Genomic DNA, 27,918 nt, shown 5'->3' with positions numbered 1-27,918 from the left:
AGGAACAAAAACTGGAAATAAATAGCCACTGTATGTGCTTAAACAATGCAAACTAGGTCAACCACAGTTTATGTATCTTCTAGGCATCACAAAAGTATGTTCTTGTAAATGGCTCCCCCTGGTGGAAACGTTCTCCTGACTTGGCTTTAGGGTTCTGGGGCCGTATTACAATAACTTCTTAACCGCTAATATGATCTCATCTAAAATGACCATGGTAACTAAAGTAAAGAAATTCATAAACTCATACATATAATCTCATTAAGATCATGAAAACTTTATTTCAGACCCAACAGTCTATGTGTCATTTCATCAATGTTTAATATATGTCAACAGTGATTAGTAAAAAAGAAGAAATGAGCCAAACTTGATGTGAAGATTGGTGTGTTCACAGTACATTTATATTATTTTACATTAGAGCAAATCAAACATTGCAAAAAAACAGAACTGGCAGCTGACAATAAACTTGCAATTCCAAACCTTAGTCGTCAAGCTTTGTTCAGACACATCTAAAAAAAAAAATGTTTCTTTAGTCTGAACCGCAAATAAAGCCAATGAAATCAGGTGTTAACAAAGCTATATCTATTGTTGTTGTTGTTTTCAATTGTTTTCTCCCTCAGATCAGATTTCGAGCAGTTTTTATCATCATTTGGAATGTGGCACATTTTCGTGTGAATTATATGACATTCATTAGTGGTGAATAGAAGCCTATACTACTTTTGTAATTAGCAGGGCAGATTTCATAACCTGAAAAATGTTTCAACAGTAAGTCCTAAAGATTGAAATTTAAAACCAAATCAGTTTTGTGTACAGTGTGAACAAAGCCCAAAAAGCTCCTAATGGCACACACAATAAAACATTGTAAATATATACATTAAATATATCACACATACACATTAAATTCAGAACATTTTTTTGTGCATAAACACACAAATACACACAAAATTCACACATACACATAAAATTGCTAGTACGGGCAGTACTAGCTTTTTTTAAAGTGCGAAATCATTTTCCCCCATTTTGTGCCCCACCCCACCCCACCCCACCAACTAAACATATCCTATTCAATGTGTTCACAGTCTCTTTCACGGCCATCATTTGTAGTAGCCTATTCACAAACTGTTTGCTCAAGCATAGCGTTGAGTTCACTGTGTAGCCTGCTCACTGAATCGTGTAGTTCAATTTTCCATATTTATTTAATGTCATTATGTCAGTATCAGTATTTGCTTTCTACCATGCACAAATAAAAATGTCACTGAACTTTTGCTGTGTAATTGTATTACACAATTACTAAAAACACACACAAAAACTGATTTTGCACAAGTTCATTGAAATTAATTAAAGGAAGTCTCAAAATAATATTTTTTTGGTTATTACCTTTGATGGCCCATCAGGACAATTCATAATCAGTGGATTTGTAGCTTTCGTTGCTTTCTGGTTTCTTATTTTTCCATAAAAAGAAAGTCTTCCTGTGAAAGCCTATGTTTAATGCACGCAGACTGTCCAGAAATGCTGGGTTTGAGTTTAATAACGGCCTCAGAGTGAATAAAATTAATATCTGAACACCCTTTGGAAATGGAAAGAAAAACAGAAGCATTGCTGATTTCATTTATAATCCATTATAATATGTTGTGCATTGTTGTGCAATGTGCTTTAACATACTTGTGTTGTGTTTAAGAGACAGAAAACCACACTCAGAATAAGTTTGAGATTTGTTTCATGGGTGATGATCAAAATGTAGCCGGTGACCCAGGACAGGCCGAGCATCACTGCCAGAGAGAAACTACTCAAAATCTTCTTCTTTAGAGGAGTTTTCCATGATCTAAACAGCAACAGTGTTATTGGTTAAATATATTCCCATAAATGCCTTTTGGTTGATAACTGATAGTGCTTTTCTGGTCCCAAAGTAAACATACCTGTTTAAGTTAGGGTTGGTCCTGCAGATGTTGTGAGAGAAGTGCACCAGTATTGCCATGTTTGAGAGCAGCATGAGCATTAATGGGAGCAAGAATCCCCAAAACATGGGTTTCCCCATACTGAACTTCTGTTTGTGGTCCAGTGAAGCCAGCCAGCAACTGCATCAAAGAAGAGTGACAACTGAACAACTAAAATCCAGAGAGAACAATGTAAAAACACACAAATAAAGTAAAACAAATATTTTACATTTAACGGGTTAGTTCACCCAAAAATGAAAATTCTGTCATTTACTCAACCTCATATCGTTCCAAACCCATTAGACTTTAGTTCATCTTCGAAACACAAATGATGATATTTTACTGAAATCTGTGAGCTTTCTGTCCCTCCATTACCACTTTTATGCTTCAAAAAGTTCATAAAGAGATCACAGAGATGTATAGTAACGAAGTAGAACTACTTCACTACTGTACTTAAGTACTAACAGGCTGTATCTGTACTTTACTAGAGTATTATTTTTTTCTACTTCCACTTTTACTTCAGTACATATTTTCGACGAGTGTAATACTTTTACTCCGATACATTTTGTATGTGCTGCATCGTTACTCGTTACAATTATAAAAATGTTACGAATAATTCTAAACCCACGTTATCACTGCCAGAGCGGTAGATGGCTCTGTCACCAGGTTTGATGAAGCTAGCCCAGCGAATCAAACGATCAAGAAGACGGCGCGTGCTCCCGTTCTGCCTTTAGCCTCTGTTAAGCCTCTGTTATACTTTCCGCGACCGCGACGGCGCGAGGGTCCGCAAGGGTCCGCGTGACGTAAAAATCGTCATCGGGGGTGCGCGCGGAGGCTCGTTGCGGACTGGCGCGTGCCTCCCATTTTTTGTGACCGCGCGGACCAAGGGCGCGCGTTCATTAGGTTAAAACCGCGAAAGAGATGGAAATAACATGGACGCAGAATTTGAAAAAACGGAAAACGCGTGCATTCTAGAAATAGAACAAATGCCTATTTTTCACGCAAGCCTGTTGGAAGTGTTTCCAGGCAAAATAGAATAGGAAAAGATGTTTATATGTCATTTTGACACGAATACATATTAATAAATGTCATTTTTATGTTTGAAAGCAGGGGCGGACTGGCCATCGGGAGCACCGGGACATTTCCCGGTGGCCTGACGGTCGTTCTGGCCTGCCGGCTGCCGCTGTGCAGACGATCAGCCTGGCAGACTGGTGTGCAACTACGAATTAATTGACGGATCTCTCAATCGACGAATCAGGCAATGGCGGAGTGAAAATGACATTCCCACCCAACGTCAGCGACGCACTGCCTACAGGGTATATCGGGGTATATCTGACTAAATCGTTCAAAAAATGGAGCGTAAACGCAAAGGAGGAGCAGAGGGAGCGTATAAAAAGGAAAAAAGCCCTGGCCACAGACGCAGCAAGCTGCTGCAAAATCCCAGCCATGTTCGCCAGTAAGGGAGGGAACAGGTCGGTCAAGATTACATTTACATTATATTTATAATAATTTGGCAGACGAACGCTTTCATCCAAATCACTTTAGATAATCACAATAGATAAAATTAAACCAACAAACGAGCAACAATATGTAAGTGCTGCTGTGCTGTGTCAAGTCTCGTTTCGTCTACATGTAGCATATTTTTTATATAATAAATAAAAATGAATAAAAAGTAGACAGAATAGTGTTAGTGCAGGGCTCAACATTAAGGCTTGTCTGCTTGTCCGGGACAAGTGGATTTTTTTGTGGAATAGAAAATTAGTTGTCCCACTGGACAAGTTAAATTTCAAACAAAATAAAATGCCATGTTACTTCACGTTATGTGCCACTCAGTACGTCTATAATTTTACATATTTAATTTTACCGATTTGAGACGTCGCATAACTGCCAGATTCAAACTGTGCTTTCGCGCGTTGGCTGGCGCTGAGCCAGAGTCGGACACATACAGCGCTGTCATATATCACAACTAAGCAGTGTTTTCAACCTCATAATGTTTATTTTAGGTTTCAGATATTTAAATACACATAAGCACGAGTAAAACAATACATTTGGAGTTTGTAAAATACACACTGATGTCTGTGGAAGCAGCCATAACAATCTTTTCAAATATAATATCGCGTGACGCGTCGCCATGGAAACATTAAAGGGAACGTTCGCCTTGAAAAAACTCACTCTGGGGGTGGGGGTGTCAGTTAGAATATTTTAAACTTACGCGTGAAAGGGTTAAAGTCAAGAAAAGATCAAAAATAAATATTTGTGTGTGCTGTAAAGTGGTTAGAAAAAAAAAAATCGGAATCAGCCTAGAAAATTGTAATCGGTGCATCTCTATGTCTACAAAATTATTTTTAGATATCGTTAGCCTCATAGCATAATTGCCTAAGTCATATTTCAATGTCTGGAAAACAAGAAGAAACAAAAAATGACTTAGGCAATTATGCTATAACCTATTACATTAATAGGGTTAGCCTACAAGTTTATCAGTCCAGTAGATTACATGAATAGGGTGGTGGTGACTGCACCAGCAGAGGTGGCCTGGCAGTGGAGTCAAATTCCCGGCCTGAATTATTGTCCCAGTCCGCCACTGTTTGAAAGTGTCTAGGTTTTGACATAAATGCAAATATAAACTATAAATATTTAAAATATCGATTATACTGGCCAGACCGATCTACTGCGCATGCGTTTAACGCGTTTACCGAGCGGACCTCAGCAGAAAGTATAAATACAAGTAGTCCGCGTCCGAGCTGTGCGCAGCTGTCGTGTACGCGTCCAAACTGGAGTATAACAGAGGCTTTTCGCTCTGCTGCCTGCCTTCATTGAGAACACTTGAGCTTTGTTCATTTGTTTCGAGATGGAAGAACCAGAACTTCGAGTGATCGTGGCGGTGAGGGTGAGGGTGAGGAAGGAGACCACCCCTGGCCCTACTTAGAGTCCATGTTTTAATTTGTCGGAGTGAAAGACAATTCGTATAGATTGAAGTGCGTAGCTGTTAGCCGTCATGAGGACGCCGATGCACTGAATCGTTCGTTCTTTGTTTAAATAGTTTAAGTTAGGCTACTATTAGATGTAATGTTATTACCTTGACAAACTATACATCATTAAAATGATATAAGACTCAAGTGTCAGTATTTGAGCACTATTTTATTCTGAGAAACTTATAGGGACAGTTATGTCTTAATTTGTGTCAGTTATATATCAGGAATAAATAGTCGATACCTTTAATATGAATTATGAGCATCAGGTGCACCCATTCAGAAAAAAAAAAAAAAAAACTCATGTGCGGTCGTCATGAAAGCACTTGACCAAACAACGTCCCTCAGGGCTTTTAGCTCAAAAATGTGCAGATTTTGACAGATTGATAGATTTCATAGGTTTACGCTAGATTTCTATAGAGAGGAATAATATTTATTTAAATTATTATAACCAAAATGGGCCGATGTAATCATTATGAGCGCTGGATCTCTGATGTACTGTTTTCAGTCCATACTGGCAGCCTGAGGGCGCCCTATGCACATTAGACCATATATGGAACACAGAAGAAGAGCCATTCCAGGAACTCCCTGACATAAACAAAGCTTCCAGAGATCGCTGTTACATGCTGATAAATACCCAATAAGCTGTAGAGAAAAAAGGCACAAGCAGGGAAGAGAAGAGAGGGATGCTGTAAAGGGGGAAGGGACATATTTGATCTGTTTTTGTTTACAAAGAGTTAAGCTCAGTGTGTTAAGGTGTTCTTGAACATTCCTGTCCTTGTACTGCTGCTTCAGCCAAATTAATTGTGAGTGTCCTAAACATTTGAAATAATATAAACAATATGATGTTCAAACTTTTGACTGTTTTCTTTAATAACTTCATAACACAATACTTGTACTTTTACTTTCAGTACTTGAGTAGTAAATTTTAAAATAAACTACTTGCAATACTTAAGTACAAAAAATGTTGAATACTTTAGTACTTCTACTTAAGTGTTTTGCTTAAAGAGCACTTCAACTTCTACTCAAGTCACTTTTTTGATAGAGCACTTGTACTTTTACTCAAGTCTGGGTCTCTAGTACTTTATACATCTCTGAGAGATCATGAAACTAATCCACATGAATTGAGCAGTTCAGTCCAAATTTCCTGCAATGATTCGATCACTTTATAAGATTAGCATATTGAATTTAAGCTTTTATCCACATATAAACATTCATCAAAGCTCACATCAGTTATGGAAGCTCAAGCATGCTTGCACACAGCATTGTTTGAGCTACTGCAAGAACCAATGAGGTTCGTTTTTATGTGTTACACATCACGTTTAAGCTTCGGCATGAACCATTGAGGTTCATTCTCGTGTTACACAGCACGTTTGAGCTTCAGCAAGCACCAATGAGGTTCATTCATGCACGTAGGGTGAGGTCCGTCGCTGTGCGCAGTTCCTGCATCAACCTGGGTCAGAACTACCCTCGTGCAACTCTTTGAGTGCCTTGGCCTGATACACTAGCAGGAGGGCCATGGCGTGCAGGGCAGAGGCAGAGACGCCTGTCCAGCATTGCTGTAAGCCTAATCATGGACGAAAACTTACAGGCCTTGAGCGAACATAAACAAGCTCAAGCATCCTTGTTTGCGTCGCTGAGAGCGTCAGGCTCGAGTGAAATCATCCAGTCTTGAGCGTTTGAGACACAGTGGAGGATTTCACTCGAGCCTGACGCTCTCAGCGACGCAAACAAGGATGCTTGAGCTTGTTTATGTTCGCTGAACAATGTTCATATGTGAATAAAAGCCTAAATTCAATCTGTTCATCATATATAGTGATTCAATTTGGACTAAACTGCTCAAAGTGTCAAAGTGGTGGTTGCGTAGACTGTCAATGGAGGGACATAAATATCTTAGATTTCATTAAAATTATCTTTGTGTTTTGAAGATGAACGAAAGTCTTATGGGTTCGGTACGATGTGAGGCTGAGTAAATGATGACAGAATTTTCCTTTTTGGGTGAACTATCCTAAGGGCTGGTTTCGCAGGCAGGGCTTAGATTTAGCCAGGGTTAGGTCTTAAATTAGGGCATTGAAGTAGCTTTTTTAATGGTGCCTTAAAAAAACATTAGTGTGCATCTTTAGACAAAACAATGGCACTGACATAAAACAGCTCAAACATCCATTTTAGTCTGGGACTAGGCGTAACCCTTGTTTGTGAGTCTGGGCATAAAAGTAATAAAGTTTAGTTTTAAAAAATGGAAATATTTGATACTTACAACTCTTCTTGTCGATAACCTAAAGGATCTTTCACACTGTAGGTGGAACCCAATGAGATACCAACAATAACAGCAGGTAGAACTAAACATAAAAAGATTTATTGACATTTAATGACATTAAATATTGGATATATTATTTCATATTCAGGGTTTAGTCTTATGTTTGATTTTGCAGTTAAAGGCAGGGTAGGCAGGTTTTTTCTAAAAAACTTTTCCCAAATTTGTTTAAACTGTCTTTATATACCAATACATAATTAAAATGTAAGTACTCTGAAAAAGAGAGTATAAAAATCGAGTGTCTGTAGTCCTCTCAGGGCGCAATAAACACAGCTATTTATTTCCAATCACTCCCACCCCCTCCCTTCTGGGCTCCTTCCAAAGCCACGCCCCCAAAACACATGAACACGTGATGCCGACCGCTCAGCTGGAGGACACATTTGCCAGCGCCGAGCGGAGAGGAGCGCAGTGCATGTAGTGACAAATATTCAGTCAAAGTCAAAGCCAAATATGACATGTCACAAGTAGTTTTATTGAAACCGCCTATTTCAGTGAACAGTTGCAAAATCAAATTAATAAATAATAAACAGGTTTCTTCACCTAAGTTAGGGCTGAACGTTTATGACACAAATCATAATTGCCGATTTTTCCCTTCAAATTGTAATTGCGATTTATTAATTATGATTATCAAAGTTTACATTGAATATATATGAACAAATTATGTGTAAACGTTATAATTTGCCTATATATATATATATATATATATATATATATATATAGGCAAATTATAACACGTTTACACAAAATTTGTTAACACACACAAGTACTTTTCCCCTTTACTTAACATAAATTGTAAGAATATGACTAATAGTAAAGACTAGTACTAATAAATAAACATTAGGCCTATGCTAAAGCTATTAAATAGCAGTCCCAAACTAGTTTTTGTTAATACAATGTTGGTATGAGCCACTACAGACATTTAAAAATATAAAAAAATAACACAAAGAAAAATAGTGGTATTTTGTGGTTAATATGGAAATGACAGTTACCATGGTGAATACACAATATTAACAAGAACTGTTAATGAAACATGGAAACTGCTCCTGGTGAATAGAATGAAAATCCCTGCATTACTTTTATTTGGTGTAATTTACAAAGTAACGGCGTTGCATGCTCGTAGTTTCTTTGCACTTGATCAGTGAGGTGATAACAGCGCGCCCCGCCGCATTTGCGCGCGCAATTGAAGAGTGCGCTAGCCGACAAGTACAGGATAACGGCTGACAGGACAAGAAAGTCGTTTTTTCTGAGGTGAAAAACTTTATTTCAGCGTACACTTACGTCACTGCCTGGTAGTTCCTATTGTGCTGGGTTTTCTGAAGTAGTCATGATTCGCCTCTCTTAACATAACATGCTCTAAACACGCACGCAGAGTGGGTAAGGAGGTGCGGGGAGCAAGATGAGCGCAAATTTGAACTATATCGATATATGCGATATGGTCTAATTCCATATCGCATTTCAAAAATATATCGATATATTTTTTATATCGATATATCGCCCAGCCCTACTATCAAGCTAGCATTTCGATACTGGTAAAGTTTAAAATATATTGAGATTGATTCGGTAACAAGCTAGTAACATAAGGAAAAGCTAAAAACAGGTTGCATTGATACACGTTTTCCCATTACCATCAGTTACACTGTGATGAAGGTGAATTTCGTTAAGATTTATAACATATACTGTGTTTTGCATGTAAGAGCTTCCACGATGAAAGCATTGTTGGCCGATATTGACTCTCGTCTGACTTCTTGCTTTATCCAAAGACTTTTTGGTCATAGCCTTTTCGAATACTATCTTCCTTTTTTTTGCCTTGTTTGCCTTCGCTGACTGTATATGCAGGTACTGGGAATTTTGACTGCTCTTTCTCTGCCATAATTGTGATTCTTCCTAGCTTCCGTGCATCTTCCCCTCCTCAACTAAAATGGGTGCGCGCATGTGGGCAGCTCCTGTAGCAGCAGGGGTGGTAGCCATGGTAGCGAGGGAGATTGACAGTCACCCAGCCAATCATTTCATTCGTTCCGAATGGAAATAAATTGCTGTGTTTATTGCAGCCCTGGAGGACTACAGACACTCGATTTTTATACTCTCCTTTTCAGAGTACTTACATTTTAATTATGTATTGGTATATAAAGACAGTTTAAACAAATTTGGGAAAAAGTTTTTTTTAGAAAAAACCTACCTACCCTGCCTTTAATACCCAGGATGCAGGGGTGGGTGAAATAAGAAAAAACGATTTACCAATATTCATAAAAATGTTGGTTGATAACAATATACACAAGTATACACCTACCTTTCTTTCTTTCGTTTTTGGAAAAGTGATTAAAAATGCTAAAAAAACGTTTTAATTAAAATACAGTCATGTACACTGCAGTAAAGCTACTTGATCAATATAACTAAACAATCATTTGAAATACAGTTTTATAATATCTTCTCACCGAGTCAATAGTGTGTTTTTTTCCCAATACAAGCAAGACTTCTTATTCGTATTTAGTTTAAGCAAGATGAGTGATTTCTGAAGCCTCATCAACTTTGTAATCTTCAAAAACATACTTAAAACCCTTTGCCGATTATATATAGGCCTATTTTACCATATTTTCCGCACTATAAGGCGCACCGGATTATAAGGCGCACCTTCAATGAATGGCCTATTTTAGAACTGTTTTCATATATAGGGCGCACCGGATTATAAGGCGCATAGAATAGAAGATACTGCAGTCAAACGTTTGACTGGGTTTGCGTTATGCATCCACTAGATGGAGCTGTGCTAAAGGGAATGTCAACAAAACAGTCAGATAAAGTCAAACTTTATTAAGCGTTCTGACAACTCCGTTCACTCCCATGGTAACGTTGTTCAACCGTTGATGTGCATATTAACAATATCTCCCAGCCTTGCTCACTCTTCTCCCAAACGTGGAGGGGAACTTTTCCCTAATTCAGTAAACACGTAGTAAAAGAAACAGTCTGATACCACTAAATCAAACGTTAGTGCATAACTCAACATTGTTCAGTTACGTATAACACGTAAAGCTCACTTTTTCAGTTCATTCCCCGTCCACGAATCCCTCAAATTCTTCTTCTTCAGTGTCCGAATTGAACAGCTGGGCGACTACGGCATCCAACCTGCCCGGCTCCCTCTCGTCATTATCCAAGTCAGTGTCGCTGCTGTTGCCTGGCAGTTCAGAGATTATTCCTGCCTTCGTGAAAGCTCGGATCACAGTTGAGACTGATATATCAGCCCAGGCATCCACGATCCATTGGCAGATAGTGGCGTAAGTCGCCCGGCGCTGTCTCCCCGTCTTGGTGAACGTGTGTTCACCTTCTGTCATCCACTGCTCCCACGCAGCTCGCAGTCTAGCTTTGAACGCCCTGTTGACACCAATATCTAGCGGCTGGAGTTCTTTAGTTAATCCACCCGGAATGACGGCAAGCTCCGAATTAGTTTGCTTCACTTGTTTTTTGACAGCATCGGTGATATGGGCGCGCATGGAGTCGTAGATCAATAGGGACGGAGCTGTGTGGAAAAAGCCACCCAGTCTCTTGACGTAAATTTCTCTCAGCCACTCACTCATCTTTTCCTCATCCATCCATCCCTTCGGGTTAGCTTTGATGACGACGCCGGCTGGAAAGTTTTCTTTTGGCAAGGTCTTCCTCTTGAAAATAACCATGGGTGGAAGTTTCTGGCCATTAGCCTGGCAGGCGAGAACTGCAGTGAAGGATGACTTCTCATTCCCTGTGGTGCGTACAGACACCGTACTGGTCCCCGTTTTCTCCACAGTGCGGTTCACGGGAATATCAAAGGTGAGTGGAACCTCGTCCATGTTGGTGATGTGCTCTGGCCGGATCTTCTTTTCAGTGATCTTCTTTTTGCAGTATGCACGGAAATTGCTGCGAGACGGTAGTTCGTGTGCGGATGAAGAGATTACGTCTTTTCATAAAACGAAAGCACCAAGAAGGACCGCCTCGAAATTCATCGATGTTCATGTCCCGTGCTAGCGCTGTTGCCTTCATTCGAATAGTGACTGTAGAGACGCTTCTACTTGCTGCTCTCTGTTCAACAACCCACTGTTCGAGTTTGTCCTCTAACTGTGGCCATCTCGCTTTGTTCCCTCGGAAACTCTGTTTAGTCTTTTTTACTTGGCGCAGGTCATCTTCTTGCTTCCTCCACTTCCGCACCATTGATTCATTAATGTTGTATTCTCTCGCTGCTGCTCTATTCCCATATTCTACTGCGTGACCGACAGCCTTGAGCTTGAACTCTGCGTTGTAAGCGTGTCTCTTGAAAGGTGCCATTTTGACAGAGCGCCTTGAGCGCCGTGTACAACCAGTATGGATCAACCAATTGATCCATATATAAGGCGCTCCGGATTATAAGGCGCACTGTCGTTTTTTGAGAAAATTAAAGGCTTTTAAGTGCGCCTTACAGGGCGGAAAATACGGTAATACTTGACATGCTCGAAACGCATGGTTACTCTAGATAATGCTTAAAGAAGTAGTTCACTTTAACAGGAAAATTACCCCATGATTTACTCACCCTCAAGCCATCCTAGGTGTATCTTACTTTCTTCTTTCAGACGAATACATTTGGAGTCCTGACGCTTCCAAGCTTTATAATGGCAGTGGATTGCAACCATGTGTTTGAAGCTCAAAAAAAGTGCCATCCATCATAAAAGTGCTCCACATGGCTCTGGGGGGTTCATAAAGGCCTTCTGAAGAAAAATGATGACTTTGTGTAAGAAAAATATTCATATTTAACATGTTACAAATTAAAATTCTAGCCTCCAGCCAAAAGCATTCTAATTGCGTCTAAAGCGCAACTTACGATGACAGAAGTAGCATGGTCGTAGCAGAGTCGAATCCGTATGTTCGTTTGCCTGGAAGCTTTTTTTGAGCTTCAAACTGATGGTTGCAATCCACTGCCATTTTAAAGCTCGGAAGCGTCAGGGTGTTTATTAATATAACTCCGATTGTATTCTGAAAGAAGAAAATCATATACACCTAGGATGAGTTGAGGGTGAGTAAATCATGGGGTAACTTTCATTTTAAAGTGAACTACTCCTTTATTAATAACTGAGGTAATTCCCTCACCGTTATCGCTTCTTCATGCTGGTAAGAAAACATCACAGTGAGAGGGTCAATTCCACACAATCATACAGTACTTTAGATGATTAACGTTCAACAAACCTTAAAGGGATAGTTCACCCTAAAATGACAAAAAAAAAAACCTCTTCATTTACTCACCCTGGTGTTGTTCTAAAGCCACATGCCCTTCTTTCTTCTTCGGACCATAAGGGGAGAATAAAAAATAACTAAAAAAAATCTGCTTGCACTCTTCCATATAATGGCAGTGAATAACGACCAGCATCTAGCTTTTAAAAAATATCCAGAAGTATCACAGAATGATCCCATGCAACACTTGTCTTATATTCCATGTGTACTGGGGGTATATAAATAAACAAACCAAACAAAAGTTTTATGTATTTTTTTATGAAAATCCTGACCTTGGCAGTTAGTCTTCTCTGCACGGCTGCGCAATGTGTGCATTCTATTAGTGCCCCAGTTCACTCCGTCTTTCCCAGAAAAAGCACACAAGTTGTGAGAAATCAAGATTAACAAAAACGCAACATGAAATGCCTAGAAATTCCCCTAAAAAAGTGTCTGTGTGCTATTTTAACCGAGTTAAATATCTCTGGGAAGTCTCAAACTCGCACGTCGCCCAGTAGTGCACAGAAGACCAACGGCTAAGGTCAGGATTTTTCTGCAAGTTTCTGGTTGTTTTGTTTTTTTCCAAACCCTATAGTATACTCCCAGAACACTTGGAATATATGGCATGAGTCGCATGAGATCATTCTGTGATGCTTTGGCATATTTTGTAAAAAGCTTGATGCTGGTTGCTATTCACTGCCATTGTATGGACGAGCACGAGCAGGACATTTTGTTTTTAATTCTCCTTTTGTGGTCACAAAAAGAATGAAGGGCATACGGCATTGGAACAACAACAGTGTGAGTAAATGAGGAGAAATTTTTCATTAAAGTTCGTGAGGAAAACTCAACAGAAAGCAAAGCTTTCTTGACATTTAAAAAAAAAAGGATTTATTTTGCTGTGGCGCTAATGATTGCAGTAAATGTTTAATATTTATACCAGTTGATGCATTTACACATATATCGTTTTAACCTATACTGAAAACCAAGATGTTAGTCACAAACTACACAATACATTAGTGTTTTGTTCAATGTCCCCTACCCCATCCAGTAGCCAAGGAGACCTTTGGAAACCATGGGGGTGTTCCAGACACGTTTTTGAAGAGGAGGAACACATTAATGCCGTACAGAGTGTTCCAAGTGAACGTGGCCAACAGGAAGTACTGAAGCAGAGCTGTAAATGCTGTACAGGGACCCTCATCTGGGTACTTGTGATGGTCTGACTCAGGAACTATGTTCTGATCAGACAACTTTGCCACACTCAGATGTTGGACAGGGTTGTTTATGCCGAAGATGAAGAGAAGGTAGAAAACCGTCATACTCATGCAGATGTTCACCATTAGCAGAGTAGGACTGCCTCCTCTTGACTTCCTGTGGCAAAGTGAATGAATATAAGCTATAAAAAGTTTCACCACTCAAATAGCTGTGGCTATACTTAACAGTGTAATCTATAAGCCTTTACCTGGTTTTGATTTGGTACCCAGCTGTGACAGACAGACCCAGTACAGACAGAGCGCAGCCGGTGATGCTGATCCAATGCAAGGCTTCAGAATACTGATAGTTGATATCAAATGTCTGCAGAAAATTACACTAAAATTCTAATTGCAATGGACTTTAATTCACAGCATCATAGACTTTACACTCTTAAAAATAAAGGTTCTTTATTGGCATCTTTGGTTCATTTGCATTCCATGGAACATTTCCATTGCACAAAAGGTTTATAGTGGAGAACGGTTCTTCTGATTATTAAAAATGTTCTTTACACTAAGAAAAAAATTGTTCTTTTAAGAATTGTTCATTTAAGGTTATTTGGTGAAGCAAATATGTATCTTCTATGGCATTGTTCTGAAAACCACCTTTATTTTTTTTTTAGAGTGTACTGACCCATTAAAGTCAAATATCAATGATGTTTACATCCTTTTACAAATATATCTTACCATCAGAATGGCAAAGTTTGCACTTTCAAATTTTTTCGGTTGACAGCTGCATACTGCATGACCTGAGGGGTTCATTGTTTTGGTGCAGCCTTCTGGGCTCCAGTCATTTTTAGTGTAACTCCAAAACACACATGCAAAGTCGTTGAGGGATAGTGTGGAATCGACCTGAAAGATCAACAATGTATTAATTCATGAACAATATACCTGTGCCGCCCTCTGTCAATATCACACTAAGAAAAAAAATGGTTTAGAACTATATACTGAAAGGTTCTTTAGGGGGGAACCAAAACTCCCTTTTGGAACCTTCATTTTTAAGAGTGAAAAGCCTGAGAGAATGTGTTTTTTCTCATTTCATTATTAATAAGTGTGCCCAGAAGGAAGTGTGATGTTGGACTAGCTGCTCACCGATGGTGTGACTGCAAACTCAATGTGGTCAAATCCAAGATTTTCTTGAAGGTTAGCAGATATTACTCTTCTCTTGGTATCCAGAGAAGGTTGAAAGCTTTTTGTCTGAAAGAACTGATCGCTATCATAGAGGACAAACCCAACATCTTTATCAAAATCTACAGAAAGAGTGACAAAGTTATTATAGTTAAAATATCACTTTCAACCAATAATTTCAAGTGGAATAATTACAAAATACAACAAGAGGGAAAGTAGACCTTCACTGAAATTGACTTTCATTTGAAGGTCAATGCTATCTTTGGAAATCTCAGCCTGTGTTGTATCCAGTTTTATTCTGTCAGGTAAAAAAGTATCACTTTGCCCTGAAGAAATGAAGATAAACATGACTGTTAGGAGCATTCTAACATTCCAAACCCTTACAAAAAAAAGTATAATTCAGTTTTATTCAGTATACATAAGTAAAGTTCAAGTATATTTTTACTTTATGTATAAGTATAATAACATCAATATACTAGGACTATACTTGTAAGTGTACAATTTTAATACTACTTGGGACTAAATTGACCCACTTTTTTAGTGCATAAAAGTATGCTTTTAATTGTAACAGTACTTAACTTTGCGTATACAACTAGTTTACAACTACATTTTTCGCTTGTGCTGCAATTGAACTTGTAGGTACTGATAGTTCCCTCTCTGACGTTGTGTCGAAATACAGATACTAGGGGTCACTCTTGGGAGCCCCAAACACCTCTGATGTATTCAGAAAAGGTCAATGAAATTGTCATGTGGTACTAGAGCAAACATCAGCGGTCTCTCTCTGCGTTTGCAGAGATAAGTGCAGGGAGTTCACATCAGTGACGTTCTGAAAGAGGCAATTTCCTTAAATGGAATGTTGACGGAAGTCACAGGATTTCATGTGTTGCGTGACATCTCTGCGCCCAAGTAGCAGTGCTTCGCCTGTGCTTCCCCCTAATATAGTCCCAAGTCAATATCTGCCTAGGAAATCGGCTAGTGTTAATCTGCATCGCTATTTGTACTCGTTGTGAATACGCAGGCCGCAAGAAATAATTAGGTGGGGGTTTTTTTTTATCACTTTTACTCAGGACATGCTAGCTAAGCTAAGCTAGCGCCGACCCTGTCAAACTAAAACAATGCATGCACTGAGACAAAAATGCATTTGCCCACCTATCTAAATGCAGGAAAGAAGGTGAATAAGCCCTATTTCAAAAAACGGTGGAGTGTTCCTTTAATAAAAGAGTGAATTCCTCTAAAAGAGCTGCACGAATTAATCAAGCCATTGAAATAAATGGGTTTCATCACGCAGCGCATTCCGAGTCCTGTCTGAAAGGGCCATTAGTGACGGAGTACTTGGTGTGATAATGTAATGTTTGTAGTACATGTCCGTTATGTCACGTTCGTTTGTGGAATATGCAGTGAAGAACAAAGTTACAGCACAGTAACTGTAATGTTAACTACCCGCATCTTAAAACCTGCAAACGTTAACCCAGTGCATAACAACAATCTTTGATTGCTGAACAGAAATCGTGTCAGATGGAGTGTCATACAAGTAGCCTACTGTAAGGTTGAGGATGGCCTTATGCAATATTTACACTGCGCTATTCCAGTAGATAAATGTCTTGGCAATGAAATATTTTTTTTTCTTTTTTCAATTAATATAGGCTTGTAACGCGGTTCGTTGTTATGGGAAGGAGGAGGACATGCAAGCACATTTTAATTATACAAATAAGACAAATACAAAACCAAAGTAAGAGACAGCAGCCCCTCACGGACGACTGCTGTCACAATAAAACAAAACACAACACAACACAAGTTCAGGCCTGTCCTCTCTCGCTCTTCATTGTCGTCGCTCCTCCTTTATGCTTCCGCTCCTCCGTGAGAAATACGAGACCGGTGCGTCGTGCAGGTGTCGCTCATCAGTAATCACGCCACCGGCCTCGTGCCTCTCTCATGGCCCTTGGCCTCGTCCTGCTCGCCACAAGGCTATTTATCAGGCACGTGCTGTCACGAACACACACAGGAATCAGGAAGATCCAAGAGCAGTATGAAAGTGGTGTTTATTAAAGGGTAATCCAACTCATAGTCGTCCAGGCAAGGTCAAAATCCAAGTTAGCAATCCAATACAAATAAACAAGAAACAAGCAAGAAAGACAGACCTCAGAAGTGTGGTGACCATATACAACGACTCCGTGACAAACACTAAAACAGACAGGGTATATATACACAAGTGCTGACAAGGTGACGAGAAACAGCTGAAAGACAATGAACAATCAGTGACAGACAGGAATTGTGGGAAATGCAGTTCAGAATAGTGACAGACACCGTGGGGAAGGAGGACATCTAGTGGTGACCCAGGGAACATAAACCAGACACTGTGACATAACCCCCCCTCTACGGAGCGGCTACCAGACGCTCCAAGACCCACAAAAAACAAACAAAACAAGAGCTCAGGAGGGAGGTGGAACGGTGGAGGATCAGGGGGAGGGATGGGGGGCCAGGTCCATGAAGGGGAACAGGAACAGAGGGTGACGGTTTAGCCAGCAGCCAGGGCGAAACAGACAGTCCATCGGACGGCCAGGATGAAGCAGGCGGCCCATCGGGCGGCCAGGGCGGAGACTTTCCTTCAGGCGGCCAAGGCAGAGCAGACCATTCATCGGGCGGCCAGGGTGGAGCAGATAGTCCATCGGGCGGCCAGGGCGGAGCAGATAGTCCATTGGGCGGCCAGGGAGGAGACAATCCCTCGGGCGGCCACGGCGGAGACGACACAGGCTCAGGAACTGGAACAGACTCCACCGGCTCAGGAACTGGAACAGACTCCACCGGCTCAGGAACTGGAACAGACTCCACCGGCTCAGGAACTGGAACAGACTCCAGAGGCTCAGGAACTGGAACAGACTCCAGAGGCTCAGGAACTGGAATAGACTCCACCGGCTCAGGAACTGGAACAGACTCCACTGGCTCAGGAACTGGAACAGACTCCACCGGCTCAGGCACTGGAACTGGCACCAACGGCTCAGGCACTGGAACTGGCACTGGAACTGGCACCACCGGCTCAGGCACTGGAACTGGCACCACCGGCTCAGGCACTGGAACTGGCATCTCCGACTCAGGCACTGGAACTGGCACCACCGACTCAGGCACTGGAACTGGCACTGGAACTGGCACCACCGGCTCAGGCACTGGAACCAACGGCTCAGGCACTGGAACTGGCACTGGAACTGGCACCACTGAATCAGGCACTGGAGTTGGCACCACCGGCTCAGGCACTGGAGCTGGCACCACCGGCTCAGGCACTGGAGCTGGCACTGGAACTGGCACCACCGGCTCCGGCTCAGGAACAGACACTGGCTCCGGCTCAGGAACAGACACTGGCTCCGGCTCAGGAACAGACACTGGCTCCGGCTCAGGAACAGACACTGGCTCCGGCTCAGGAACAGACACTGGCTCCGGCTCAGGAACAGACACTGGCTCCGGCTCAGGAACAGACACTGGCTCCGGCTCAGGAACAGACACTGGCATCACCGGCTCAGGAACAGACACTGGCATCACCGGCTCAGGAACAGGAACAGACATCACCGGCTCAGGAACAGACACCACCGACTCAGGAACAGGAACAGACATCACCGGCTCAGGAACAGACACCACCGGCCCAGGAACAGACACCACCGGCTCAGGAACAGACACCATCGGCTCAAGTGTGTGCGTAGCCCACACACACCACATGGCTGTGGCCATAATGGCCAGTGTCACGGTCACTGAGGGCTCAGGCTCAGGAACAGACACCACCGGCTCAGACACAGGCTCGACGGTGGCCATCTTGTCCGGGGACACAGGCTCGGCAGGCGTGACGTGAACAGGCTCGGCGGCGGCCATCTTGTCCGAAGACACAGGCTCGGCAGGCGTGACGTGAACAGGCTCGGCTGCAGCCATCCTGTCGGAAGACACAGGCTCGGCAGACGTGACGTGAACATTCCTGGGAATTTCTAGGATCTTGAATAGCGTCGAAAAATAATCCAACAACGTTTCAGCAGGCATCTTGTCAGGGGACACAGGCTCTGTGGCGGCCATCTTGCCCGGTGACACAGGCTCGGCAGACGTGACGTGAACAGTCTCTGGATCGGCAGACGTGACGTGAATAGTCTCGGAGGGAGCCTTTCTCCTCCTCCTGCGTTTTGGAGCCACTGGACTCTGGACCACCGGCACTGGGACCACCGGTACTGGGACCACCGGCACTGGGACCACCGGCACTGGGACCACCGGCACTGGCATGGAGGAAGTCTTCCTCTTTCTCCTTCGTGTCCGCGAGTGACTGGGTGCTGTTCTCTCCCCGGAATTAACCGGGATCGCAGCACTCTCCTCCCTGATACGAGCAACCAACGCAAAACATTCATATAAAGTCATGCGCGGCTCCTCCTCTTCAGCTCGAGAATTCCCATTCAGCTGCCTCCTCTCCCTCTTAGTGTTTGTGGAACAGTCATGAAAACTCATACCGCTGGATCTAAGTGTGACGGAGTCGTTCTGTCACGAACACACACAGGAATCAGGAAGATCTAAGAGCAGTATGAAAGTGGTGTTTATTAAAGGGTAATCCAACTCATAGTCGTCCAGGCAAGGTCAAAATCCAAGTTAGCAATCCAATACAAATAAACAAGAAACAAGCAAGAAAGACAGACCTCAGAAGTGTGGTGACCATATACAACGACTCCGTGACAAACACTAAAACAGACAGGGTATATATACACAAGTGCTGACAAGGTGACGAGAAACAGCTGAAAGACAATGAACAATCAGTGACAGACAGGACTTGTGGGAAATGCAGTTCAGAATAGTGACAGACACCTTGGGGAAGGAGGACATCTAGTGGTGACCCAGGGAACATAAACCAGACACTGTGACACGTGCCTGTGCATTGTCATAGTCTTCTGGGTCAAAATGGAATTACAGGTTGTTGCCGCACTGTCTCAGATTTTGTTCAAACCTTGTCTATATCAAGAATGTGTCCCAAAACCAAGGCCTGTAAAATATTTCTGTTCAAATCCTATGTCTTCATATTTTCAGCCCTTGAAATTGCTTCAGTTTTACAGCCTGAAAATCACATTATCTGTGAAGCAATATTTGGACATCAATATAATGAAAAGTATTATTCATATGCATCATTTACTTAGACAGTGATACATTTTGAAAAATAAAATTTGTGATTTGCTTAAATATCTGATCTTTCTGCTATTACGAAACACAATTTTGGCTGTTTATAGCATTATCTCTTTTAATGTGATAAAAACACAAAATAATAATTTTAACTATGTATTGGTATGTAATTTACGGTGGTGTAAGGTTCTCGAAAAAAAACTTAAAAATGGACCTTGAAAGTGCTTGAAAAGTGCTTGAATTTGACCTTGGAAAAGGGGTACGAACCCTGATGATGAAATGGCATTCATGGATAGGTCATACACGAGAGCATGCCCATGGGAACATTGCAGTCGCAACTCTCGTACTTCTTTAAGAGGCATAGAGTCTCCTCAGCTGCTTTCTCTCCTGGTTCTTCTACCTCTGGGTACGAGGCTTTGGCGGCAGGTGCTCAGGACGATCTGGAGGTTACAAAGGGTGAGCTTCTGCCGAGATAATGCGGGCCCCCTGTTCCTCAGCACACTCTTGTCCACCAGTCGAGTTTCTGGATGAGTTAGGCTGCTCGTCCATGGGTGAGCTTAATTTCTTAATCTGGGCTCATGAGGAAGATGAGTTATCAATCACAGCATCAGAGGGGGGGCTTATGCCTTGAATGACTTGTGCCCAAGTTGATGAGTTGAATGACTCGTCTGAACTTCCATCTTCGGGTGTCATAGTTCAGTCTGTGGCTGACATCGAGTTGGCAGCCATGACTTCCTTGGCCTCCGCAAGCATCAGACTTGGAGCGAGCCTCACTCCCATGGAAGGGGGAGGGACATTTACATGGTCAGAAAAATAGCAATTTTCTCTTTCCCTGGGTCACACACACACACACACACACACACACACAGTGTTCATGGCCCTTGTTTTTTTTTACGATGGCCAGACATCAAATACTTGCACCAGAACCTTGGTGGATACGAACAGAACACTTGGCCTCCCCGCAATTTGTTGCAAGAGAGTAAGGTAAGTGTGAGAGAATCAACGAGGTGCAGCCCCCTCGAAAGCGGATTCTGTGAGCAAAGTAGGTGTTTTTACACACCATTCACCACGAGTGCCAAGCGATGCAAAACCTCCCGACGTGGCAACCACTGCTCCCCCTCGCAACCCGCCTCACATGAAATGCGGTTCCATTGGTATCGCTAGTCCAGAGTCTGGATGCACTGGCTAGCGCTTTCCAGCCCGTCATGCTGGCTCATCAGAACAGTCCGGTTCGGCTGTTCTTTTCTTCAGGCGCCCACACAGATTCAGCGGCGTTCTTTCTACCTCTGTACGAGGCGAGAACGCTGCTGTCATTCGTGTGGAGATCGCTGTCCTCTTAGCGAAGGACATGATAGAGTTTGTCCCACCAGCCGAGAAGAAGGGTTTTACAGTCCTTACTTCATCGAACCCAAGAAAGGGGGTGGGTTGAGACCAATCTTAGATCTGCGAGTTCTGAATCGGACCATTTCTACAGTTCGCCTTAGACAGAGGGGCATACCAGTACAAAGTCTTCCCTTTCGGGTTGTCCCTGTCTCCTCGCGTCTTCACGAAAGTCGCAGAGGCTGCCCCTGTACCGTTAAGGTAAGTGAGTATTCGTAAACTCAACTCCCTCCATGGTACAGTATCTAATCCTAGCCCACTCGTGAGAGTTGTTGTTTGCGCACAGGGACTAGATCCTCGAGCACCTACCCGACTGGGACTTCGGGTCAACTGGGAAAAGAGCAAGCTCTCCCCGGTGCAGAACATCTCTTTTCTCTGTGTGAAGTTGGACTCAATCCCCATGACAGGACGTCTTTCACAAAACCTGTTTAAGCACAAAACAGCGGTACCACTGAAATATTTCCAGAGGCTCCTGGGGCAAATGGCATCCTTGGCAGCAGTCATAAGAGACTTCTTATGAAAACATAAACATTTCTAAAATATTCAACATTTTTGACCAGCAGTGTACATAAATAAAAACACTGCATCATGACTCTTCCTCTTTTGCTGCATTCACACCAGGTCAAGTCGACAACATGTGACGTTCTACTCAGAGCTGTTCATGTCCTTAGATTTGTAATTATGCATCTCTATGGTAACACTATTAATGGCAAAATTAATCTGCAGTGGCCTGGTGGTACAAGTTGGAGCCTTGTAGAACTGCAATTGCAAGTTCTACAAGGTCATGAACAGTTTTTACAAGTCAGAATCTTGTCATTTTGACATGCCATGAATGCACCTTTTTTCTTGAGAGTTCTGTTGTATATTAAAGCTTCAAACTTGCCTTTAAAATAGGTTAATTGCACTTGTCGGATTGGAGTTTGCCCCATAAGTGACAGCACTGCCATGTTCGGTTGCACCAGCAATGGATTTGACTCCTCACGCAGAGAGAGTTTCTGTAGAGTCTGTGTTAGTCTAAACAAACACAATTAAAAAGTCAGACTAGCAGGTCAAAAAGAAAGTGCTTATGAATTTGGTTGAGATGGTTCTGTATGTCAGTGTCAGTGCAGTGAGTGTGAATTGTTTTGTTACTCATTTATTGCAGTTTGGTTGACGGAAAAGTACATCCCATGACCTGCGCTCAGAAGCTGACTGACTGTGGCGACTGCTGACACTGCAATATCCTGAACAATGAAGAAAAAGAGTTTCTCAAAACAACTCTAGTTTGTATAAGCACTGATAAGCCAAAACATTATGACCGGTCACAGGTGAAGCAAATATCGTTGATCATCTCCTATCAAGAGCACATATTAAGGTCTGGGTAGATTAGATGGTAAGCAAACAATAACAATTCTTGTAATCAACATGTTGGATGCATGAGAAATGGGCAGGAATAAAGATCTGATTGAATTTGATAAGGTCCAAATTGTTATGGCAAGGCAACTGGGTCCAAGTATTTCTGAAATGGCAAAGTTTGTGGGTTGCTCACGGTCGGCAGTGGTGAGAATTTACCAACAGTGGTCCGAGATGTGATAAACCACAAACCGACAACAGGGTGTTGGGTACTCAAGGCTGGCTACAAAACACTGTGCATCACTGCGTAGATCAGACCAGAGTGTCTATGTCAGAGTGTCAGAGTGCCCTGTCCACCATCGAAAGAGTCTACAATGGGCACTTGAGTGTCGAAACTGGATCTTGGAGCAGTGGAAGAAGGTCAGCTGGTCCAATGAGTCCCATAATAAAATGATAATGTAAAAAATTACAGGTAATGACACCAGGATGCACTGTGAGACAATGACAAGCTGGTGGAGGGAGTGTGATTCTCTGGAAAATGTTCTGCTGGGAAACCCTGGGTTTGGCCATTCATGTTTAATACGTGCCACCTACCAAAACACTGTTGCAGACCAGGTCCACCCCTTCATGACAGTGGAGTTCCCTGGTGGTAGTGGCCTCTTTCAGCAGCATAATACACTCTGCCACACTGCACACATTGTTCAGGAATGGTTTGAGGAACATGATGAAGAGTTCAAGGTGTTACCCTGGCCTCCAAAATCCTCAGATCTCAATCCAATTGAGCATGTGTGGGATATGCTGGACCAACAAGTTCGATCCACGGCAGCGCCACCTCGCAACCTACAGGATTCGAATGATCTGCTGCTAATGTCTTGGTGCCAGATACCAAAGGACACCTTCAGGGGTCTTGTTGAGTCCATGCCTCGGTGGGTCTTCGCTGTTTTGGCAGCACGCAGAGGGACCAACGGCAGATTAGGCAGGTGGTATTAATGTTTTTTTTTTCAGTATTATAAACATGTTGCAGACATACTTTTGGTTCTATGAGTGAGATGGGTGTGATTTATCTCAATATGAGTGCTGAGTAGAAAAACCTTATCAAAGGAGTGCAAAAAAAAAAGTGCTTGCATGGTTCCATATACATAATCTAAAACTGGACCTGCGCAGTCGATTATGTATAGTGTTTTGTGGTGTACCTGGAGTAGTCAAATTAGTATATCTGTCTATTTCATGGCAAATTTTCCAAACTTCACATGAAATAGACAGATATACTAATTTGACTACTCCAGGTACACCACAAAACACTATACATAATCGACTACAATAATAATAATAATAATACAATGAATATATAATATATAATTATTTTGATAATAATTATTATTAATAATGATAATAATAAAACATTATAAACATTTATATATGAATAAGATGTAACAAGAAATGTTTCTTGAGCATCAAATCAGCATATCAGAATGATTTCTGAAGGATCATGTGACACTGAAGACTAGAGTAATGATGCTGAAAATTCAGCTTTGATCACAGGAATAAATAATCAGTTCTTTTAATTTCTAATAATATTTTGCAATAATTTACATGAAATAAATGCAGCCTTGGTGAGCATAAGAGACTTCTTACAAAAACATAAAAAAGGGTAATGTTTCCAAACTGCACACACACACAGTTTAAATGGAGAAAATCTGGAAATGTCCCTCATGACAGGAGACATTAAATTTTAAAATCTGTTTAAGGCTTAATAAGTACCGTGCTTTGTGCAGTTTCATTACGGGAGAGCAGGATGTTGGTTATTTTTACAGCATTTGTGATGTTGTGGGCTGTTAGCCGTTCCGGTATGGATGTGAGGATCTGGGTACTGGAGGCTAATTTGAGGACATTGGCTTGACCTCCAGAAAGCTTCATAAAAAAATAAAAAAATAAATCAATTATGCAATCATGCAACCTTTTCTGTTTTCATCTGAGAAAAATTCAAGTTTTATATGACTATACATTACAATCATTAGACATTGATTACTTACATCATTATTAATGGTGTCCAGGGTCAAACCACACTCTAGAGTGTTTGGAGGATCAAATAAGTGAGTAGATCTATTACAGAGGGCCGAAGCTTTGGCGATTCCAGCTGAAAAACATTCATGTTAAATTAAGAGATATTTAAATTAGAGAGTATATTGTAAATACAGAAAGGTAGACTGAAATACCATTTGGTGTATTTGATGGACATCGCTCAACTGAGGAAGCAAACTGGCCTAAGACTGTTTTTGGAAAGGTGAATTCACTGGTTTGTGTGGGGTTTTGTTCAGGGCAGAAATTTGCTGTAAAAAAAAAAGAGAAGACTGTCAGTAACCTTGAGAACTTAAGCAAGATTATTCAGTCTACATATCACGCAATATTTTAAATGGGTTTTACAGATGTTGCAGGTAGTTCCAGTCCAATCATCTGGGCAGAGGCAGATCCCGTTTAGTAAGGTACCCTTGTTTTCACACACCAGATTGGGTTTGGTCATTGTTGTGTTCAGGGGTGCTGTAGTGGTGGATCTCTGGGTTGTTGTCTGGAGTGTAAAGTTGTCGAATGTTGAGGTGCTGGTGTTCAGGGGTGCTGTAGTGGGGGATCTCTGGGTTGTTGTCTGGAGTGTAAAGGTGCCGAATGTTGAGGCGCTGGTGTCCAGGGGTGCTGTAGTGGTGGATCTCTGGGTTGTTGTCTGGAGTGTAGAGGTGTTGAATGTTGAGGCGCTGGTGTCCAGGGGTGCTGTAGTGGTGGATCTCTGGGTTGTTGTCTGGAGTGTAGAGGTGTCGAATGTTGAGGTGCTGGTGTCCAGGGGTGCTGTAGTGGTGGATCTCTGGGTTGTTGTCTGGAGTGTAGAGGTGTCGAATGTTGAGGCGCTGGTGTCCAGGGGTGCTGTAGTGGTGGATCTCTGGGTTGTTGTCTGGAGTGTAAAGGTGTCGAATGTTGAGGCGCTGGTGTCCAGGGGTGCTGTAGTGGTGGATCTCTTGGTTGTTGTCTGGAGTGTAGAGGTGTCGAATGTTGAGGCGCTGGTGTCCAGGGGTGCTGTAGTGGTGGATCTCTGGGTTGTTGTCTGGAGTGTAAAGGTGTCGAATGTTGAGGCGCTGGTGTCCAGGGGTGCTGTAGTGGTGGATCTCTTGGTTGTTGTCTGGAGTGTAGAGGTGTCGAATGTTGAGGCGCTGGTGTCCAGGGGTGCTGTAGTGGTGGATCTCTGGGTTGTTGTCTGGAGTGTAGAGGTGTCGAATGTTGAGGCGCTGGTGTCCAGGGGTGCTGTAGTGGTGGATCTCTGGGTTGTTGTCTGGAGTGTAGAGGTGTCGAATGTTGAGGCGCTGGTGTCCAGGGGTGCTGTAGTGGTGGATCTCTGGGTTGTTGTCTGGAGTGTAGAGGTGTCGAATGTTGAGGCGCTGGTGTCCAGGGGTGCTGTAGTGGTGGATCTCTGGGTTGTTGTCTGGAGTGTAAAGGTGTCAAATGTTGAGGCGCTGGTGTCCAGGGGTGCTGTAGTGGTGGATCTCTGGGTTGTTGTCTGGAGTGTAGAGGTGTCGAATGTTGAGGCGCTGGTGTCCAGGGGTGCTGTAGTGGTGGATCTCTTGGTTGTTGTCTGGAGTGTAAAGGTGTCGAATGTTGAGGCGCTGGTGTCCAGGGGTGCTGTAGTGGTGGATCTCTTGGTTGTTGTCTGGAGTGTAGAGGTGTCGAATGTTGAGGTGCTGGTGTCCAGGGGTGCTGTAGTGGTGGATCTCTGGGTTGTTGTCTGGAGTGTAGAGGTGTCGAATGTTGAGGTGCTGGTGTCCAGGGGTGCTGTAGTGGGGGATCTCTGGGTTGTTGTCTGGAGTGTAAAGGTGCCGAATGTTGAGGCGCTGGTGTCCAGGGGTGCTGTAGTGGTGGATCTCTGGGTTGTTGTCTGGAGTGTAGAGGTGTCGAATGTTGAGGCGCTGGTGTCCAGGGGTGCTGTAGTGGGGGATCTCTGGGTTGTTGTCTGGAGTGTAAAGGTGCCGAATGTTGAGGCGCTGGTGTCCAGGGGTGCTGTAGTGGTGGATCTCTGGGTTGTTGTCTGGAGTGTAGAGGTGTCGAATGTTGAGGCGCTGGTGTCCAGGGGTGCTGTAGTGGTGGATCTCTTGGTTGTTGTCTGGAGTGTAAAGGTGTCGAATGTTGAGGCGCTGGTGTCCAGGGGTGCTGTAGTGGTGGATCTCTTGGTTGTTGTCTGGAGTGTAGAGGTGTCGAATGTTGAGGCGCTGGTGTCCAGGGGTGCTGTAGAGGGGGATCTCTGGGTTGTTGTCTGGAGTGTAAAGGTGCCGAATGTTGAGGCGCTGGTGTCCAGTGGTGCTGTATTGGTGGATCTCTGGGTTGTTGTCTGGAGTGTAGAGGTGTCGAATGTTGAGGCGCTGGTGTCCAGGGGTGCTGTAGTGGTGGATCTCTTGGTTGTTGTCTGGAGTGTAAAGGTGTCGAATGTTGAGGCGCTGGTGTCCTGGGGTGCTGTAGTGGTGGATCTCTTGGTTGTTGTCTGGAGTGTAGAGGTGTCGAATGTTGAGGTGCTGGTGTCCAGGGGTGCTGTAGTGGGGGATCTCTGGGTTGTTGTCTGGAGTGTAAAGGTGCCGAATGTTGAGGTGCTGGTGTCCAGGGGTGCTGTAGTGGTGGATCTCTGGGTTGTTGTCTGGAGTGTAAAGGTGCCGAATGTTGAGGTGCTGATGTTTATAGAGTCGGTCGAATTGTTTTGACACCAAGTCTGTTCAAAAACAGCTGTTTACAAAGACAAACATTAGACAAAAGTTATCTGTCAGGTTGCAGGTTTTATCTGTCTCTTTTCCTTCAATTGTTTTTAGTTTTTCACGTGTCGGCCGCACGCAGCTGATCGGGCTTCGTAATAAATGCCGACATGCATGCGCAAACAGCTGTTTCTCATTCTTTTCTTATGTGTTCCTATTTCTACCCCTCAGTTTTCTCTTTCATTGCCAGTGTGTTTTGTCTATTTGACTACACGTTTGTCTCATTTTTGTTTTTTGTTCATTTGTTTATTCAGCCCGGCTTTTTTCTATGCCAGTGATTCTCGCTACCTCTGGCTAGTGACTTGCTCCGATGGATTATTCCTGTCTGCGCTTTAATATGTCAAGTGATCGTCTGCCTGGGTCTGAATCTCTGCCTGTTCTTATGGACTGTATAAACTGGCTGCCAGTTCGGATTTGGATTTTCTCCTGTCCCTGCTGAGTCTTACCTGAGGGACGTGCTCATCTTTTTGCCTCCTGACCTCTTCATCTGTTATCTAGCCACCCATATGG

The 27,918-nt window shown here is 42.8% G+C and overlaps 1 protein-coding gene across 1 annotated transcript; it reads right to left on the bottom strand.

Moving 5' to 3' along the window:
• Window positions 1-1,288: 1,288 nt before the first annotated feature.
• Window positions 1,289-25,227, bottom strand: LOC307169588 (adhesion G-protein coupled receptor G7-like). The gene is made up of 16 exons (XM_079890322.1): window positions 25,055-25,227; window positions 24,847-24,960; window positions 24,664-24,767; window positions 24,392-24,541; window positions 22,430-22,521; window positions 22,204-22,312; window positions 19,123-19,288; window positions 15,010-15,114; window positions 14,753-14,910; window positions 14,348-14,512; window positions 13,873-13,985; window positions 13,453-13,781; window positions 7,158-7,239; window positions 1,914-2,072; window positions 1,660-1,819; window positions 1,289-1,564 (listed from the first exon to the last, which is right to left on the bottom strand). The coding sequence occupies exons 1-16, from the start codon at window positions 25,149-25,151 to the stop codon at window positions 1,388-1,390; spliced, it is 2,280 nt and encodes a 759-aa protein (XP_079746448.1). The 5' UTR covers window positions 25,152-25,227; the 3' UTR covers window positions 1,289-1,387.
• Window positions 25,228-27,918: the final 2,691 nt, after the last annotated feature.

This window comes from Squalius cephalus (assembly GCF_949319135.1).
Source record: "Squalius cephalus genome assembly, chromosome: 13".
Taxonomy (NCBI): domain Eukaryota; kingdom Metazoa; phylum Chordata; class Actinopteri; order Cypriniformes; family Leuciscidae; genus Squalius; species Squalius cephalus.
This window is presented reverse-complemented; position numbering and strand designations above follow the sequence as displayed.

What these genes read in the sequence shown, in the direction of transcription:
- LOC307169588 (XM_079890322.1), bottom strand. Translation starts at nt 25,151, where the DNA reads ATGACCAAACCCAATCTGGTGTGTGAAAACAAGGGTACCTTACTAAAC. An exon ending in ATGAAACTGCACAAAGCACG is followed by an intron (nt 22,522 to 24,391) that starts GTACTTATTAAG and finishes TTCATTGTTCAG; the next exon opens with GATATTGCAGTGTCAGCAGT. An exon ending in GGTTATCGACAAGAAGAGTT is followed by an intron (nt 2,073 to 7,157) that starts GTAAGTATCAAA and finishes TCTTTGATGCAG; the next exon opens with TTGCTGGCTGGCTTCACTGG.